Raw genomic sequence first — 17611 nt, 5'->3', positions numbered from 1 at the left:
AATGCTGATCAAAAATAATAATAAAAAATATTTAATGCTAAAACCCAAAAGTGCCCCATTGATGATTACGCTATTCTATGCTTGTGAAATAATCATCATATCAAACTTTTAATTACCTCTCGAGTATGCAATCCCTTCTCACACCCTTTTTAGATTGATCTTCAGCTTGCTCATTGTCTGCACCACATTTCATAGTACAGAAATAATGAGTGGCTCTCTCCAGTGCAGATAAAATAGTTGAAAAGCTCTACTCCGATTTCCATTGAACAGCGTTTCATCCTTCTGGAATCTGGATATTTCATACCCATTGAGTTCATTGTCAATAGATGATTTACGGATGCCGTCCATCAATGAGTTTCATTTATTGTTCTTTCTCGGAATAAAACACAGCACACATTTTACAAAAAAAAAGATTTTCCATTTTTATTGTTGTTTTCATAAAACGATACATCTGCCTAGTCCGTATCACTGTCCTTAAGGGGATTCTCTTAGTGTTGCACTCTTCGTTCAAACCCAAGAGTTGTTCTAATAACTACAAAAAAGTAGGTTGAGAGTTTTTTTTCTTTTCAAAATACAGTCTAATCTTTCTCTTGCGTCGCAAAATTGCATTTAAATCTAGTTTTTTCCTTCTTCTTCTTCTTCTTGCAGTAAAGATTTCACTTCGTTAGATTTTATTTATTATATACTCAGATGAAATGAACCAGAAAAATGCATGCAATGAAATGCCTTCTCTGAATGATTCGACGAAATGAAATGCAATGGCGAATGGCAATGATAAAAGGTCAGGTAAGATCAAAACGATTCGGAACGAAATAGGTTAGTTCCGCCGAAGGCCCGTCACTGGGGTGGGCGGTGTGTGTTTTCGAGAAGTTCACGTGGCTACAGCTGGCGTTACAACTGGGAGGGTGGGGGGAGGGAAGAGAGTTACTAGTTGCGTAGTGGGGTGAAATCGGACACGTGCGCGCCGCTAGGATTGCACCCGACTACCGCGAACATAGCAAAGCCACGTCCCACGTGTTGTCCCACGGAAAACACACACACAACCCAATGCGCGCGATGTTGGCTGCTTCCGGCGGCGGATGGGACAGGTTGAAATGGGGTGGGGGGGGGGGGGGGTATGATGGTGGTGAGGGTGGCACTAATATCTAGGTCCTAGCGGCTACGATGAGTGATGATGAGGCACAGACAAACAGACGCAAATCTACTTTTCAAAGAAACTCACCACGGTGAAGTTGTATTCACCACAGCTCATTTACGCGCGTTTGACAGTTGGCTCGATGATTTACGTCTGTTTGCCTGTAGTGGTGGTGGTGGTGTGTATGAAACTGTGTGCGTCATGGATGGTGATGAATTGTGCGATATGGTTTCAGATTTTTGCCGATCGGCTTTCGCCATGGGTGATGGTTTCCCCGAGGACGCGCATCGTGTTCGCATAGGACGAATCGATCTGCGGGACGACCTTCTCCGCCGGGCGGATGTTCTTAATGAGGTCGGACAGCGAGAGGAAGCTTTGGCGGCCGTTGTCCACGTCCCGGTCAGAGTGGGACATTTCTTCAATTTCGCGCGTAATCTGCTTCAGCTTTTGCTCCACGGGAATGTCATGCTGGGCTTGCTGGTGCTGCTGCTGGATGGCGGCATGTTCTTCCTGCTGCTGGTGCTCCTCAATGGCTTCAAGCTCTTCGTCCTGCTGGGAACGTCCCTCCGATTCGTCCTCGTCGTCCCCGTCGTGCTCTTCGTCGTCTTCATGCTCCTCTTCCTCCTCCAGCAGGGCCTCTTCATCGCTGCGAGACTCCAGACTGTTGTCGGCTTCGGAAGCGGAATGCTGGACGGAATTACCATTCAACAGGGCAGCCAGCGGAGATGTCTCCTCCAGACTTAAGGGCGCGGCCGTAGTGGTGGTGGTCGTAGTCGTAGTCGTTGACAGCATCACCGGAATCGGCGTTGTCTGTATACGAACGTTACCGCTTCCGGCCGCCTGGGATTGAACGCCAGAGTTGATGGGACGACTGCAAGAGAGAACCGGATTAGTCACGTGGGAAGTCCTGCTTACATGGAGTGAAAATAAACATTGACGACTATTAGCGAAGACAGGGGGGATAGTGGAAGAGGCTAACTACTCCTACAAGCCGACAGATTAAGCTCCGAGCAACACTAGTCCGTCACTACTTTGTAATTATCCATCACTTGCAAAAAAACTGCGATTTTTAGTTCGTAGACAAAGCACTGGACATTGCTCTGAGCAAAGGATGGCGATTTGAATTTGAGATATTTACAATCGAGAAAAAAAATTACAAATCCTTGATGAATTTGAATTCGAAAATCACCACTCTAAATTCACCACTAGATATAAACACGCGTTTGACAGTTGCTTGCCGCGTTCAAACATAACACACCAACTGTTGTCAAAGGAACGAAGTCACTTTTTAGCTTGACACCCCTTTTACACGGAGTTCACACACACACTACCAAACGTTTGTTTTGACAGTGTGCGTGAGCGCCGTGTAAAAAGTGACAGTTCGTCACTTTATAGTTTGACATTGACCAACCAACGGGGAACAAACTAAAAAAGTGTCAAACGAAAAAGTGACCAACCACCGGGGGTTGAGTGTAACGTTATTCGTAAGTTATTGATGGATTTTTTTAGAAAAAAATGTACAATAATAGACGTCTGTTTGTCTGTGGTTATCAAAATATAAGAAATTTAAAACCTTAATTTTAAGTTTTTAAGAATTAAGAATAAATTCTCAGCACAACACAATTAGATTGTCTTAATCTTTCCACAGACAAACAGTCGTTTCTTAAAGAACATTTTTGTTGCAAAGGGACCATCCACAAACCACGTGGACACTATTTTAGAAATCTCTTTCATGATTTATTGTCCCTACAAATCTATCAAGCATTTCTCACTATAGAGCCATCAAGTTGTGTAAGCGAGAACCAACAAAATGTGTGATAAATGGCGTCAGTACAAATTCAAACAACTGTCAAACTCGAATAAATAAGTCGTGGTGAATTTATGAACTGCCGTGGTGAGTTTATCATCATAAACAAAAACCGGCCAGGCATGGTGTTTTAAATATTTTTTGAGAAAACCAAGAAATTCAATCGCGATGATACATTTCGAGTTATTTTGATGCCGTGTGCATTTGACATTTCAGCAAATTGTCAACATCATTTCCATCGATTGACACGTGGCACGTTGCACCTAATTTTGACACCAGTCTCGCAAAGCACGTGGCATTATCTGAGGAGGCAGCACTAGAGTCTTTTTACACGTTACACTCTGGAAGGCGTATCATTCTGTTTCTGTTGTAGCGGTCTGTATAAAATGTGTAGTAAATGAACTAACTCCAAACCCACCAGCCAAATGTTAGCGCAAAGAGGTGTTAAGTTGTGTGTGTGTGCGTGTTTTTGTATGTATGCATGGTTAGACAAACAGACGTAAATCTCTTTCGAAATCGAACAATCAACAAATGAGCTGTAAATTTGAATTCATCTTATTGACATGGCTTTGACAGTTGGCTCTTTGGTGAAGTGACAGATGTCAAACGAAAAATGTACAAAGATTTACGTCTGACTGTCTGTGGTTAGTGTGTGTGTGCTTCTGAGGCAAGTTTCTGGGTTAGCGGCGATGCTAATCTGTTGTACTAGGAAGCGATTCTTATTTCCAACACAAAAATAGACTCATACCAAGAAGGGCAACAATGGGGAGTTACTCGAGCAAAAAAGGGATAATGCAAATTAGAATTTCTTCCCTTAAAATTGTTTGGAAGAGTGCCAAAAAATTAGGGGAAAGGCGCGTAAAGCTTGGTGGTTTTACAGTGTGCGGTGAGCATGGGACAAGAGGTTCAGGCTTTTCTCCTTGGGGGGATTTTCGTTGTCTTGGGAGTTGCGAAGCTGGGATCTCTTTTTTTCTTCTTCTTATTTGTTGGCTGTCCCTAGAAAAAATTGACCATTGAAGATGGTAATGAGTTCCAGTGGCATGGACAGAATACGCACAAAAAAGAAATTATAATTTTGAGCAATTTGTTGATTGGTGTTCTGAGAAAAGGGATTAAATTTCTGTAATTTTATGCATAGTGATAGAACCAACCGGGATTGCTATCGTGACGAAAAAGTCGTGAATGCAATGAGGATTAACTTTTGAAATGTAATGGTCTCTGAAAAAAAAAACTTTTTGGATCACGTAACTAAGCTGTTGACAGTTAAGTTGTACTTTTTAATTTTAGATTTCTATTGGTATTTATATGATTTGAATGAAAAAACTCAGGACTACAGTTGTAGTACCAAAAAATCTATTTTTCATTAAAAATTTTAAGGGCATTCAAATAATAATGCTCTTGAAGAAATTTTGCATACAATTTTTTTTTTATTGAATTCACCACTTCTTCATTTCAAATATAAGCCATAGAATTATTTTTGTCTGCCTATTTGTATAAAATCACAACGATAAAAGGTTCAAAATAGTCTGATGTCGAAACAATCATATTAATTTTAAAAATGTTGTGAAAATTGAACCAAGCTTGAAAAAAAAATAACTTTTAACAATTCTAGTACAAGTGTCATTTTTTGAGTCTTCTCAAACAACTCTGTGTGATCCAATTTTTCGTCTGCTAGGTTGCAAAGTCCAAATAAGTTTAAAAATAACTCGGATAGTGTTTTAAATATATTTTTTTATTTCAAGTTTCTCGATTTTTTATTTTTTTAAGTATCAGCTTGAACTGTTTTGTCCTCCAGCAATTTCTATTATTATATTTGGTTACAATAAAAATAATTAACATTAAATCTTGGATCAGCGTTTGATTGTTATTAAATTCAAACTTGATTTTAATTAAGTTCATCAACATAATAATTGTAGAGAATTATCTCTATAAAATTGTTTTAGCCATCAGTGCAAAGGACTCGACACTTTTTGCCTTATTTACATTACAAAGGGTTCAAGATGTGCTTTTTAGGATGATTTTTATTTTTGTAAAATGATTTAACCTTAAAAATGGTTTTACAGTGTCATCCTGATTTTGGCAAAATTTTCTTACCAATTTATGAAGCATCTAATTATATTTTTTTTCTCTTTAAGCTTTTGGAAAATAAATTTTGTCGACTATAAAAAAACTCAAAATGGGGTTTAGAGAAGAAAAAGAAAACTTAAGCCATTCAATCATGACGTAACTTTTAAAGAAAATTATCATTCTTTTTTTTAAATAAAAATAATTTTGAATGGATTGCACACTTTTTGCAATAAAAAAAACCATAAATCAAAGTAATTTATTTTTGCTTGTTGACGTGATTCATGGAAAAAAGTACTTTTCAATTGTAAATTTCTAAAATGATCTTTGAATTTTTAGAGTTGAGATGAAGCTAAACTATCGTTTTACCCTATTGAGTTTTATATCTAAAACTCAATAGGGTAACTAAACTGTTAAGGCAACATTATCAAGATGAACGTTCTATCGTTATCGTCGGGACGATTACGATAATCTATCGTTATCGTTATTCCGATATTTCTAAAAACGAAACTATTGGCACTACGCCCCCCGGGGCATGGCCTTCCTCTAACGTGGGATTTCTGCTCCAGCGCCTCTGACGAGACAGGAGAAACCGGGACCGACGTTTTACTTCACCATCCGATAGAAGCTCAGTGGATAAGGCGGGAATCGAACCCGCGTCTCATAGCATCATCGGGATCGGCAGCCGAAGCCGCTACCCCTGCGCCACGAGACCCACATATATATCGCCATGCATCCAATTGAAATGTGGTCAAAGACAAACTTATGGGAAATTGGACGAGCTTTCCGGTAAAAATATTTTCGAGACAGAAAAATCAAGTCGGTCATATAGAAATTGCCAAAAACCATCAAAAAACCATTTTTTTCAACATTTTTATTTTTAAAACCGCTGCAACTTCACAAGGATTGGACTTAGGACAGTAGTCAATATGGAGACTTTTATATAAAATTGTCTGGAAAATCGATTCCCGTATTCGGATTTTGAAAATTTTGACGTTTAGAGCACTTTTCAAAAAAACAGTTTCAGTAAATGATTTTTGTATTCTTTTAGGTGAGATGCTCCATCCTGCATTTTTCGTGAGTCTTTTTGTAACATCTTAGGCTATCTTCACAAAAATTTTGAATGAAAAAAAATCGTGGGCTCCCCCTCAAATTTGACATTTAAACTTAAAAATCAAAAAATCTCATAAAAGTTGAGTGTTTTTTTCTTTCAGTGTATTTTTATCGAAAAGCCCGTCAAATTTCCTACAAGTTTGTCTTTGACCACTTTTGATACGATGCAACGGCTTCGAGATACAGAAATATTTATATTCCGAATTACAAAAATATTTAAAACACTTACGCCCTTCTCAAATGTCATCATCGTGTGGAACTGGCTCCATATACATAAAAATGGCTTATATAAGCGTAGGATAACATGTCTACAAAGTTTCATTGAAATCGGAGAGGGTCGGGTACAACCGATTCCCTATTTGGCATGGAATTGCTCTAAAAAAAATCACAAAATTCCGTTTTTGTTTAAAGTATAAAAATTTGTATAATTCGTAATGGTATCAAACGATTTTGCATGTATTTTAACTGTTTTGGAGATTTTTGAATGAAAAATCAGGTAAAATTTCGCTTTGTTTGATACATATTGCAAATCATAAAAATTTTAGCACTTAAAGAATATTTCGATTGATTTTGAGTATTTCATTCAAAAAACTTTAAAACAGTGAAAATACATGCAAAATTTCGAATCGTTTGATACCCATATTGAGAACAATAAATTTTTTAGTATTTTTGAGAAAATACGGTATTTTGTAAAAAATTTAGTATTTCATTAAAAAAACTCTTAAAAAGTTTAAATTTATGCAAAATTTGGAATTGCTTGATACCCGTATTGTAAATTCAAAAAAAAAATGAAAATATGGTATTTTGTGAAAATTTTAGTATTTTATTCAAAAAAAACTCTAAAACAGTGAAAATGTACACACAATTTCGAATTGTTTGATACCCATATTGCCAATTATTAAAATTTGAGTGTTTTCGATAAAATACGGTATTTTGTGAAAATTTGAGTATTTCTTTCAAAATACTCTAAAACAGTGAAAATGTATGCAAAATTTGGAATTGTTCAATATCCATATTGAGAACAATAAAACATTTAGTATTTTTGAGAAAATACGGTATTTTGTGAAAATTTTAGTATTTCATTCAAAAAACTCTTAAAAAGTTAAAATTTATGCAAAATTTCGAATCGTTTGATACCCGCATTGCAAATTAAAAAAATGAAAATATGGTATTTTGTGAAAATTTTAGTATTTTATTCAAAATACTCTAAAACAGTGTAATGTATGCAAAATTTCGAATTTGTTTCAAACTTATATTGCGAATTATAAAAAAATTGAGTATTTTCGAGAAAATACGGAATTTTGCAAAAATTTGAGTATTTCATTCAAAAGACTCTAAAACAGTGAAAATGTATGCAAAATTTGAAATTGTTTGCAAAATTTGAAATTGTTTGATGCCCATATTGCAAATCATATTTTTTTTTTTTATTCAAAAACTTTAAACAGTTGAAATGCATCCAAAATTTCGAATCGTTTGATACCCATATTGTAAATTCATTAAACAAATTGAGTATATTAAAAAAATACGGTATTTTGTGAAAAATTTAGTATTTATGCTTTGAAACTTAGGCCGTTGCAAATATTTTTTGATGTTTAGGTCCCTCGACTCTGACCATAGTAGAGGGTGGGGAGGGGGGGGGGGGGCAAATCAATAAAACAATAAAAAAGAAGAAAAAATTAAATTACGAGCCATGGTTTCAACATTTTATTGAAAAAGTGGTGTAAAATGCATTATACACCTGTCCAGTCGTTTTGCCATCATTAATTTACAAAATATCTATGTATAGACGAAAATTTTATATTTTTCGAAAAATAAATTTTTTGCGGTGCTGTACATTAGGATTTTATAAAAATTCAAAACATTTTAAAACAAGCTCAAACATGCTAAATATGATTATCAATGTAGAAAAATTCATATAAGATTGTTTTAGACCACTATTTTCATGGAAATTTTGAAGTTTTTTGGAAAAATATTTTTTTGCCCCCTGATTTTTCAGACCAATTTTGAAGCCCCCCTCCCCGACATAAACTTTGAAAAATATTTGCAACGGCCTTAAATATTTTAAGCGAATGCATTCAACATTTAACATGATATTTATGGATTAAGTCATTTTAAGAAAGATTATAAAAATGAGTTACCGTCCGCCGATTAGATTATTGCCGATAGAACTATCGAAATAACAATAACGATAACGATAGATTATCGTTATCGTCCCGACGATAATTTTATCGATTAAAAACCGTGGAACGTAGTAAATGTTTAAAAAATGGTTTAAAAACCCATTTGTGTTTTTGTGTGTTTGCATATTTGGAAATGATAAATAAAAAAAATAACATATTTTTTCAAATCATTTTATATTATTTTTTAACGAGCAAGTAATGCCTACTAAAATGCGACAAATGAATTCATAAATTTTAACAACTATTTGGGAGATTTTGTTTTTAAATTATTTGGATTTAACCTTTTGAAACTGACTGATGATAAATTCCGAAAACTCCTCCATCAAACGGTATTATAAAGAAATCAATCGCTTTTTTTAAGTACGCTCGAGGTATTTAATGATCCGATGAAAAGCGCGTAACTCAATAAATATTTAATCAGCAATTCAAAAGAAAACACGAACCCATAAAAGTGTCAACAACAAACCAGTCAGCTCGGTGCCCGGTTTCGACGGTATTAAAAATAAAGTATCAGTGGAAAATTAATTGCTTCTGTTCTGCAGCGGAAAAATAAAAATGAAAATGAATGGCAATGAGTGATGAGAGTGTGTTAGTGGAGGAAACAAAAAAAAATGCATATATACATACAGATGATGGACAATTATGGAAGGAAAATAACATAAAGGTGGTGGAAATGGCGTTAGCTCACCTATTGGTTGAATTTTGCTTTTTGCTATCGGAATAATCTCTTCTATATCGCTTTGAAATCGGTACTGTTATTAAGTTACTATTTTCGCATCAAACGTGTCGGTTGTCAATTATAAGCTCTTTCGGTTTTATTTTCTTCTTTTATCTCTTCACTGGGGTTGGTTGTTTTTATCTATTTTTAAATACTTTCTTTCAGTCCTGTTGATTGAACTTTTTCCTCACTCCAGCGAAGACCGGTGATCTCCGAGCACTCTATCGCTCAGATTACTTTATTTAATTAATTTTTGCGATTGCGCTTTTTTTTGTGTGCTCTGTTTTGATTGTTTGGATCCGCGTTCACCAGTGGAGACGAATAAAAGGGGCTTATTTTTATTGGCAACTTTTGTTCTTTTTTTTGCTGTTGTTGCTGATGTTGTTGTTGTTGATAATTGGTAAATGCGTTTGTGACGTTGTTTCAATTTAGCGGATTTGCTTGAGCCGTTTGTTTTATTCATTCGTTGTTTTTGTTGTAGTTGTAGTAAGTAGTTGGGAACTGGTATGTGTGTGTGTTTGTGTGAGGGTGTACGTGCGTTTTGAGGGGATGTGTGATAGTGTGTGTGTGTGGGTGAATATTTACCCCTGCGCGGACGAAACAGGGATGCTGCCGTAGTTGTAGTAGTAGCATCGGGTCTGCTCGCAGATAAAGTCCTTGACCGCGAGGCAGTCCTCAGGTTCCCACCGGAGCGAGGGCGCCTTCAGATGGACACATCCCCGCTCGATGCCGCTGCTGCTGAAGGGGGAAAGAGGAGAGCAGATGGGACGGAAAAAAGTTTGATTAGAGATTATTTGTGAATTGAATGGTGCGAGGATTTTCCCAACTCAAACCCTAAATTTAATGTTTTTTAACGGTCTTATATCATTGAATCATTCAACAAAAAAGTTTAATGAAATTGTAAAAAATAAATAAATTGGAATCGTTTGAAGCCCATGCTTTATTGCATCCCCGAGCAGACGGTAATAACTTTAAAATAACATTTTTTGATATTTGAAAATACTAAGCCAATAACATTTTGTGTTATTTATAACAAGATTTGTTTTTCGTCGTTATGAATTTTTTGTTATTGGATTGTTATTGTAATAACAGACTAATAACATTTTAAGTTATTCTTCAAACAAATCTTTGTCATTTTTTTTTTGTTATTTTAACAACTAATCCGATCATCCCAATAACAGTTGGAGTTATTCTTTCATAACAAAAAATGTTATTCTAAAGTTGTTTTGGGTATCAATCAATATCAGACCAATAACAAATTTTGTTATGATAACATAAAGTGTTATTCAACTCTTATGCAAAAATGGAATTTTCATGTAGAATTCATAACACTTTCTGTTATTTTAACAGTATTTGTTATTGAAATGGCATGAATTTTGTTATTACCGTCTGCCCGGGTCCCTTTGTTTCACAGCAATGAATTAAATGTTTTGTTTTCGCTATCAATCAAAGCAAAAAGATAAATGAGAATTGAGTGTTCTACGAATACGAATGAACGTTTCTATCAAAATTGTTTGCTTTTTTAGTCTATCTGATTCTGGCGGAATGTTTGCTATTTTTCGATTGGACTTTATTTTTTAGCATTAATTATTTTTTCATTATTCCGTTTAATCCAAAGTCTATAAATATCAATGACATACGCAAATTTGCTGGTATAAAAACCTTTCGTGGCATAGTTAGCATAGTCACAAAATTGCTTTTTGACGGATTTCGCAAAAAAAAAAACTTGCAAACCCAAACTTCCCTTTTTCATCAAAAATTGAGGTAAAATAACATCAACATTTTTTTTTTCAACTTTCGTATTTTTTATTCCGGCAGAAACTTTTTTGGTCCCTTCGGTAACGTCACGATTCGAATTCCCGGACGCTTCGAAACCCGGACACCCCATCTTGTTTTATTAATTAATTGGATATAAGTTTGCATAATTATTGTTAAAACTGTGTTATCTGGTGAATTTAAACATCAATTTTCAATCGAAATATGTTTGGACGCTGTAGCCAATATCAAAACAATTAAATTATATAAAAATATAAGTTTAGAGCAGTTTTCTCAGATTTCGGTCATTCGATTTTTTTGTATTTTTTAATCCGACTGAAACTTTTTTGGTGCCTTTGGTATGCCCAAAGAAGCTATTTTGCATCATTAGTTCGTTCATAAAATTTTCCATACAAATTTGGCAGCTGTTCATACAAAAATGATATGTGAAATTTCAAAAATCTGTATCTTTTGAATGAATTTTCTGATCAATTTATTGTCTTCGGCAAAGTTGTAGGTATGGATACGGACTACACTGAAAAAAAAAATGATACACGGTATTAAAATTTTGGTGATTTTTTATTTAACTTTTTGTCACTAAAACTTGATTTGCAAAAAAAAACACTATTTTTAATTTGTTTTATATGTATTAGAGGACACCTGAAAATTTCTGAAAACTTGGCATTTTCAGAAATTTCCAGGTTGTGCAAAAAATCCTTGACCGGGTTATGAATTTTCGAATCAAGACTGATTTTTTCAAGAAATTGAAATATTGGTCGCAAAAATTTTTCAACTTCATTTTTCGATGTAAAATCAAATTTGCAATCAAAAAATATTTCAGTGAAATTTTGATAAAGTGCACCGTTTTTAAGTTAAGGCCATTTTTAGATGACTTTTTTTAAAAATAGTCGCAGTTTTTCATTTTTTTTAATTAGTTCACATGTTTGCTCACATTTGAAAAAAAAAATTTTGGAGAGCTTAGAAAATTTTCTATGTTTTGCTTTTTTGAACTTGGTAATACGACCCCTAGTTGCTGAAATATTGCCATGCAAGTGTTTAAAAACAGGAAAACTGATGTTTTCTAAGTCTCACTCAAACAACCCACCATTTTCTCACATCGATATCTCAGCAACTAATGGTCCGATTATCAATGTTAAAATATGAAACATTCGTGAAATTTTCCAATCTTGTCGAAAAAAATACTTTTAAAATTTTTGAACTAAGACTAACATTTAAAAAGGGCGTTTTATTGAATATTTGGCCCTTTTTAAATGTTAGTCTTGATTAAAAAATTTTGAAAATATTTTTTTCGTTCTGGAAATTTCTGAAATGTTGGCATTTGATGTCCCCTAAAACATATCAGAAAAAAAATAAAAATAGTTTTTCCTTTGAAATAAAATTTTAGCGACAAAAAGTGCAATTAAAAATCAGCAAAATTTGTTTACCGTGTATCATTTTTTTTCAGAGGAGTCCTTATCCATACCTACAACTTTGCCGAAGACACCAAATCGATCAAAGTTTCTTCAAAAGATACAGGTGTTTGAATTTTCATGCATCATTTTTGTATGGACAGCTGCCAAATTTGTCTGGAAAATTATATGGACAAACTAATGATGCAAAATGGCTTCTTTGGGCATACCGAAGGTACCAAAAATGTTTCAGCAGGATAAAAAAATACAATAAAGAAACGAATGACCGAAATCTCAGAGAATTGCTCAGATGCCAATCAATTTTACATAAATATTTGCAATGAAATTTTGATTGTGTAATGATTGAGTTTTTGTCGGTATCGAAAAAAGTCTCTTATTTTGCTGTTGAAGCTCTGGTGCACAACTCCAAATTTTAAAATTTAGCGTGTATTCAGTGTTTGATAGAGTACTAAACTGACAACAATTAAAAAGAATATTAGTTTTGAAAGTTTTGATATAAAAACTTGATGCCTTTCCACATTGTTTCTGCTTCAGCTGTGAATCAAAATTATCAAAGAAACACAAATTTGTTTAAAAAAAATGTGTATGTAGAAAGGCACCAGATAAAAAAATGGATTTCTATTATATTTAAATTTTGAGCGTTTACCTAGCTTTTGATGACAACTGAGGGCTCCGTAAAATTGCCATCATTTTGTGAAAATGGGCTCCAAAAATATAATTGTTTTTTTTTTTCGTTTGAAAATATGCAAAACGTTAATTTTTTTGTTGTTTTTTATAGGGCGTAACTTTACATCAAAAGTTATGCCCTTTTGAAAGGTTACTGAGATTTTAACTAACCCTGCAAGTTTCCTCATTGTAATTTCCATACAAATTTCATTCGCATTCGCTTTCTGATCGCTCTCAAAAAAAGTGTTGCTGATTAGATTTTTATCATGTTTCCAACCTATAACTGGATTTAACCCCGATATGCCATCCCCGGACCCCCAACTAACCTGTCGCGGGCGGTGCGCTGGGGCGAGGTGTTGCTGTTGTGGTCCAGCGGGTCCAGGCCGGTCGAGGCGTCCGACGACTTCTCGAAGTAGTCGAAGGTGGCGTTGAACGGCAGCCCCGTGCTCATCCAGAGGAACATTCCGGTGCCGAGCCGGTTTCCGGACGTCCAGAAGTTGTACTTGCTGTAGCCTGTGGGGGGGGGGGATTAAACGAAGTGGTTTTTGAGTGAATAAAAGTCCAAAGTAGGATTTGGGTCGGGGTGGGTACAAACCGGCATTCTGCAGGTACTGAGTCATCGATTCGACCTTCTCCTTGGTTTCGAACGAGGCCAGCTGGAGTCCCAGGGAGCGGCAGTACTGGTAGGCCAGGAAGTAGTTAAGCTCGGGGGAGTACGGGTTCATCCGGCTTACAAAGTATTGAACACCGTCCAGCTGGATTGTGGTGATGCGTTGACCTGGAAAGAAGGACAGCAGAATAGTTTTGTCAATAATGGAATGATCAAAGAAAATTACGCAAAAATTGCAATTCTTTATTCTGAACTCAACTTAAAATTCTTTGGAAAACATGTAATCATGATTATTTCTTTGAATTTCTTGCAGCCCACTTGATGTTTCGTAGATAAAATCATGAAGAAATCTAAATAAATGCCATCAAGCACACTTTCCAGCGAAAACAAAACTTTTACCAGCCCAAAGTGCTTCATCAAAAACAAAATTCCTTCCCGGAATCGGAAGTGCAAGAGCTGTCAGCTCAAAAGTTGCTCTCGTGACTTGTTTCGCATTGAAACCACCACCGTATACAAGTGGTAGCGTATCACTTTGCTGCTACACTTCAAAGTTCTCTGCCAAAACTATGCTCCGAAAGCGGAAAAGCACACTCCTTTCTGAAAGTGACTCTTGCCAAAATTTGACAGTGCGGAGACTCATTCCGGAAACAACATTGTTGTAAATTTTGAGAGTTATTCGAGATATTCGACGCACAGCTTGAGGGAGAATTCGAAACAATTCCACCAAAACCAAAATATTTAATAATCTTTAAACATTATTTTTTATTTAATATTATGAATAGTTTTCTGGAAAATTTTGGTAATAAAGATCGTGGAAGCTTTCAGACCAAATGTATCTACAAATGATCCCACAATTCATCACAAAACATCCCCAAATGCATCCACTCTCACGAAACATGAACAGTGACGAGTCTTGTAAAGTTCCACTTCCTGCATACCTTAAAAATCACTTATCACCACTTTTGATTTATTTCCGCTGGGATGAACCACTAACCTCCACCACACGAGTGTGTGTGTATTAGGATGTAACAAAAATGACTTTTTGGCGGGCATTCAGGGGTTTGTTCCGGTGGGCATACTGAGCCTAAATCCCAAATAAAAGCTTGATTGGACGTAACAGGAGCTGGCGCTCCGCCCTTCAATTTTAAATGGGATTTAACCCGTAAAAAAAGATTTTTTCAAAAATGTCACTTTTTGAGGCATTTTGGCCACTAATGCGTTTACCAAAAACATCACTGGCGTATAGGCCAGATCCTTGCGCATCTTTTGGTATATATAACATTGAAGTTTGGAGCATCCTGGAGCTCGGTACAGACCTTCAAAGTTTGGCATATTTTAGAAAAATCGGTCCCAGCAAAATCAAATGGCGTCTCGGGCGTCGCGAGGTGCGACGCATATCTTTTTTGCCGGGGCCGATTTTTCGAAAAAATGCCAAACTTTGAAGATCTGTACCGAGCTCCAGGATGCTCCAAACTTCAATGTTATTTATACCAAAAGATGCGCAAGGATCTGGCCTACACGCCAGTGATGTTTTTGGTAAACGCATTGGTGGCCAATATGCCTCAAAAAGTGACATTTTTGAAAAAATCTTTTTTTACGGGTTAAATCCCATTTAAAATTGAAGGGCGGAGCGCCAGCTCCTGTTACGTCCAATCAAGCTCATAATTGGGATTAAGGCTCAGTATGCCCGCCTGAACAAACCCCTGAATGCCCGCCAAAAAGTCATTTTTGTTACACTCTACTGTGTATGTGAGTGTCTGAAAACTTCATTTTTCACTAAACTTTTCCGTTTTGCACAGCACGTCGTCGTCGTCGCGCAGGGTTGGAAAATTGTGGTCTCGCAACTTTTCCTCCGTGTCGGTTTACCCACGCTCAAGCACAAACTCACACAACGCGCTCACAAATACACTCTGAGCAGAAAATGGTGAACTTTTTCGTGCTGTTGATGGATTTTCCCCTGCACATATGGCGTGACTCGGCACACACCACGTGAAGGGAAAACTCCAGCTAAAATTACACGGATGATTAAGCGACACCTTGGCACCTGATGGCACAGCACTACGGCGAGATAGGACATCGCAAAAACGGAGCTTCTTTTGTGAGCCATTTAGTGTCATTTATTGGGTTTCGTGGGAATATCCGGAAAAAAAGCTGTGTCATCTGTAGCTTTTCTTTGGCAGAAGTTTTAGTCGATGCTAGTTCAAAATAAGATTGTACATTTTTTATGTCAAAAGAAGCAATTTTGCATCATTGGGTTTGCCATACAAGTCTCCATACAATTTTGGCTGCTGTCCATACAAAAACGGTATGTAAATATTCAAACAGCTGTAACTTTTGAGTGAATTTTCTGATCAATTTGGTGTCTTCGGCAAAATTGTAGGAATTGTTGAGGACTATTGAGAAAAAAATAGGTGCACGGAAAAAAAAATTGCAGATAATTTTCAATCAACTATTTTTTCACTAAAACTCAATTTCCCAAAATACTTATTTTTTTGATTTTCGAGATTTTTTGATATGTTTTAGGGGACAAAAATCCGCAACTTTTGAGCCATAGAGAAACATGGTCAAAAAATCTGCCGCCGAGTTATGAATTATTGAAAAAATAGTGATTTTTGGAAAAAAAATCGAAGTTTCATGCAAAAACAAGTTTGACATTATTTTTTAATGCAAAATTGAATTTGCAATCGAAAAATACTTTACAGCTTTTTTGATAAAGGTTTTCAAGATATAGCCACCGAAAGTTTGATTTTAGCGAAATATTTGCAGTTTTTCAATTTTTAAAAATAGTGACCATAAGTGACCATTTCTAAAAATATTTTTTTTAGAAGTTCAGAAAATTTGCTATAAAATTGTCTAAGAGACATTGAAGATTGGACCTCGGGTTGCTGAGATAGAGCCGCTTTAAGAAAAAGAAACCGGAAAATTGAAGTTTTCTTAATCTCATAAAAATAACCCACCATTTTCTAATGACGATATCTCAGCAAATAATGGTCCGATTATCAATATTAATGCATGAAACATTCGTGAAATTTTCCGATCTTTTTGAAAAAAAATATTTTGAATTTTTTAAATCAAGACTAACATTTTAAAAGGGCCAAACATTGAATATTACGCCCATTTGAAATGCTAGCCTTGATTTAATAAATTTTAAAATATTTTTTTCGAAAAGATCGGAAAATTTCACGAAAGCGTCAATACAGTCCAGACTCTATTATCCGAAGGCCTTGGCAAAATTTCGCTTCAAATAATCAAAACTTCGGATAATTCGTTGTCTTATTTTTTATTGTTTAGCTTAAGTATAACTTCTAAACTACTCTAAAGTGATTTATTTTTTTAATTCAATAAGGCGGATGAAATGGCGGTGAGAGAGTTCGGCAGCCATGTTGGCATCGGTCGCGTTTTGTTTCGCCGGGAACTAGTTTGACGATTTTGGGTTGTTTTCGGGAGTTTTTGGGTCGAATAAGTAGTGGAACTTGAATATAGTTGTAAAGGCTACTAGGGAAAAGTGAAGTTTTTGTGAAGTTGGGTGATTTATGGTGTCTTAGAGCGATTCAATTTTGCCGTCCTGTGCAAAAAGTCATCGCTATTCGCCTTTTTTCTCTCCCAGACTGAAGGGAGAGAGAGAGTGAGTTAACGTGTGTTCGTGTTTTTTGGTACAACGATGACGGCCACACGAGACGGACGTGTGAGGGAGAAGCTGATGACGTGACTGGTTGGTGTGTTGGTGTGCACAAATTCGCGGTGAGTTCGCTCCTTGTTGAGCTGCTGTGAGTTTACCACGCGAGAGATTGACAGTTCGACCGCCTTGGTCGACGTGTGTCACTCATTCTACCATCCACAGAATGCGCAACGGCACTCACGGCACTCACAGATGACAGTGCGCGGGGTACAGGGACAGCGCAATTTTGTATCCCATAATAATTTTTTTTTCCTAGCATTTATAAAACGGAGGTTTATTGCTTGTGGTATAAGTCATTCCGGTTTATGTAAAAATGAGCTCGAAATAGCGCAAATTTAGAAATTGAAATGAGACCAAACAAAAATTAATTTTCGAACAAGTTGCAACTTTGATTCAGACTTTCCACAGCCGGCTGTCTAAGACTGAATCGATTTTTAAATAATCATAAATTTTC

The 17611-nt window shown here is 35.8% G+C and overlaps 1 protein-coding gene across 6 annotated transcripts in view; it reads right to left on the bottom strand.

The window, feature by feature from the left end:
- Positions 1–394: 394 nt before the first annotated feature.
- LOC120417067 (histone H3.v1) overlaps positions 395–17611 on the bottom strand; it is a 38860-nt gene continuing 21643 nt past the window's right edge. Inside the window, exons 3-6 of one of the 6 annotated variants that reach the window (XM_052710832.1) lie at positions 13464–13646; positions 13195–13381; positions 9603–9755; positions 395–2006 (exon numbers count right to left, since the gene is read on the bottom strand). In XM_052710832.1, coding sequence (XP_052566792.1) covers positions 1367–2006; positions 9603–9755; positions 13195–13381; positions 13464–13646 — 1163 coding nt within the window. In that variant the 3' untranslated portion in view covers positions 395–1366. Of the gene's footprint in view, positions 2007–8987; positions 9778–13194; positions 13382–13463; positions 13647–17611 lie in introns of those variants that run through there. The other 5 variants (XM_052710833.1, XM_052710831.1, XM_039579025.2 and 2 more) reach the window with 5 other exon arrangements.

The sequence above is a fragment of the Culex pipiens genome, chromosome 3, assembly GCF_016801865.2.
Source record: "Culex pipiens pallens isolate TS chromosome 3, TS_CPP_V2, whole genome shotgun sequence".
In the NCBI taxonomy this organism is placed as follows: domain Eukaryota; kingdom Metazoa; phylum Arthropoda; class Insecta; order Diptera; family Culicidae; genus Culex; species Culex pipiens.
Note: the sequence above shows the minus strand (reverse complement) of the source record. Positions and strands in the feature narration are given on the sequence as shown.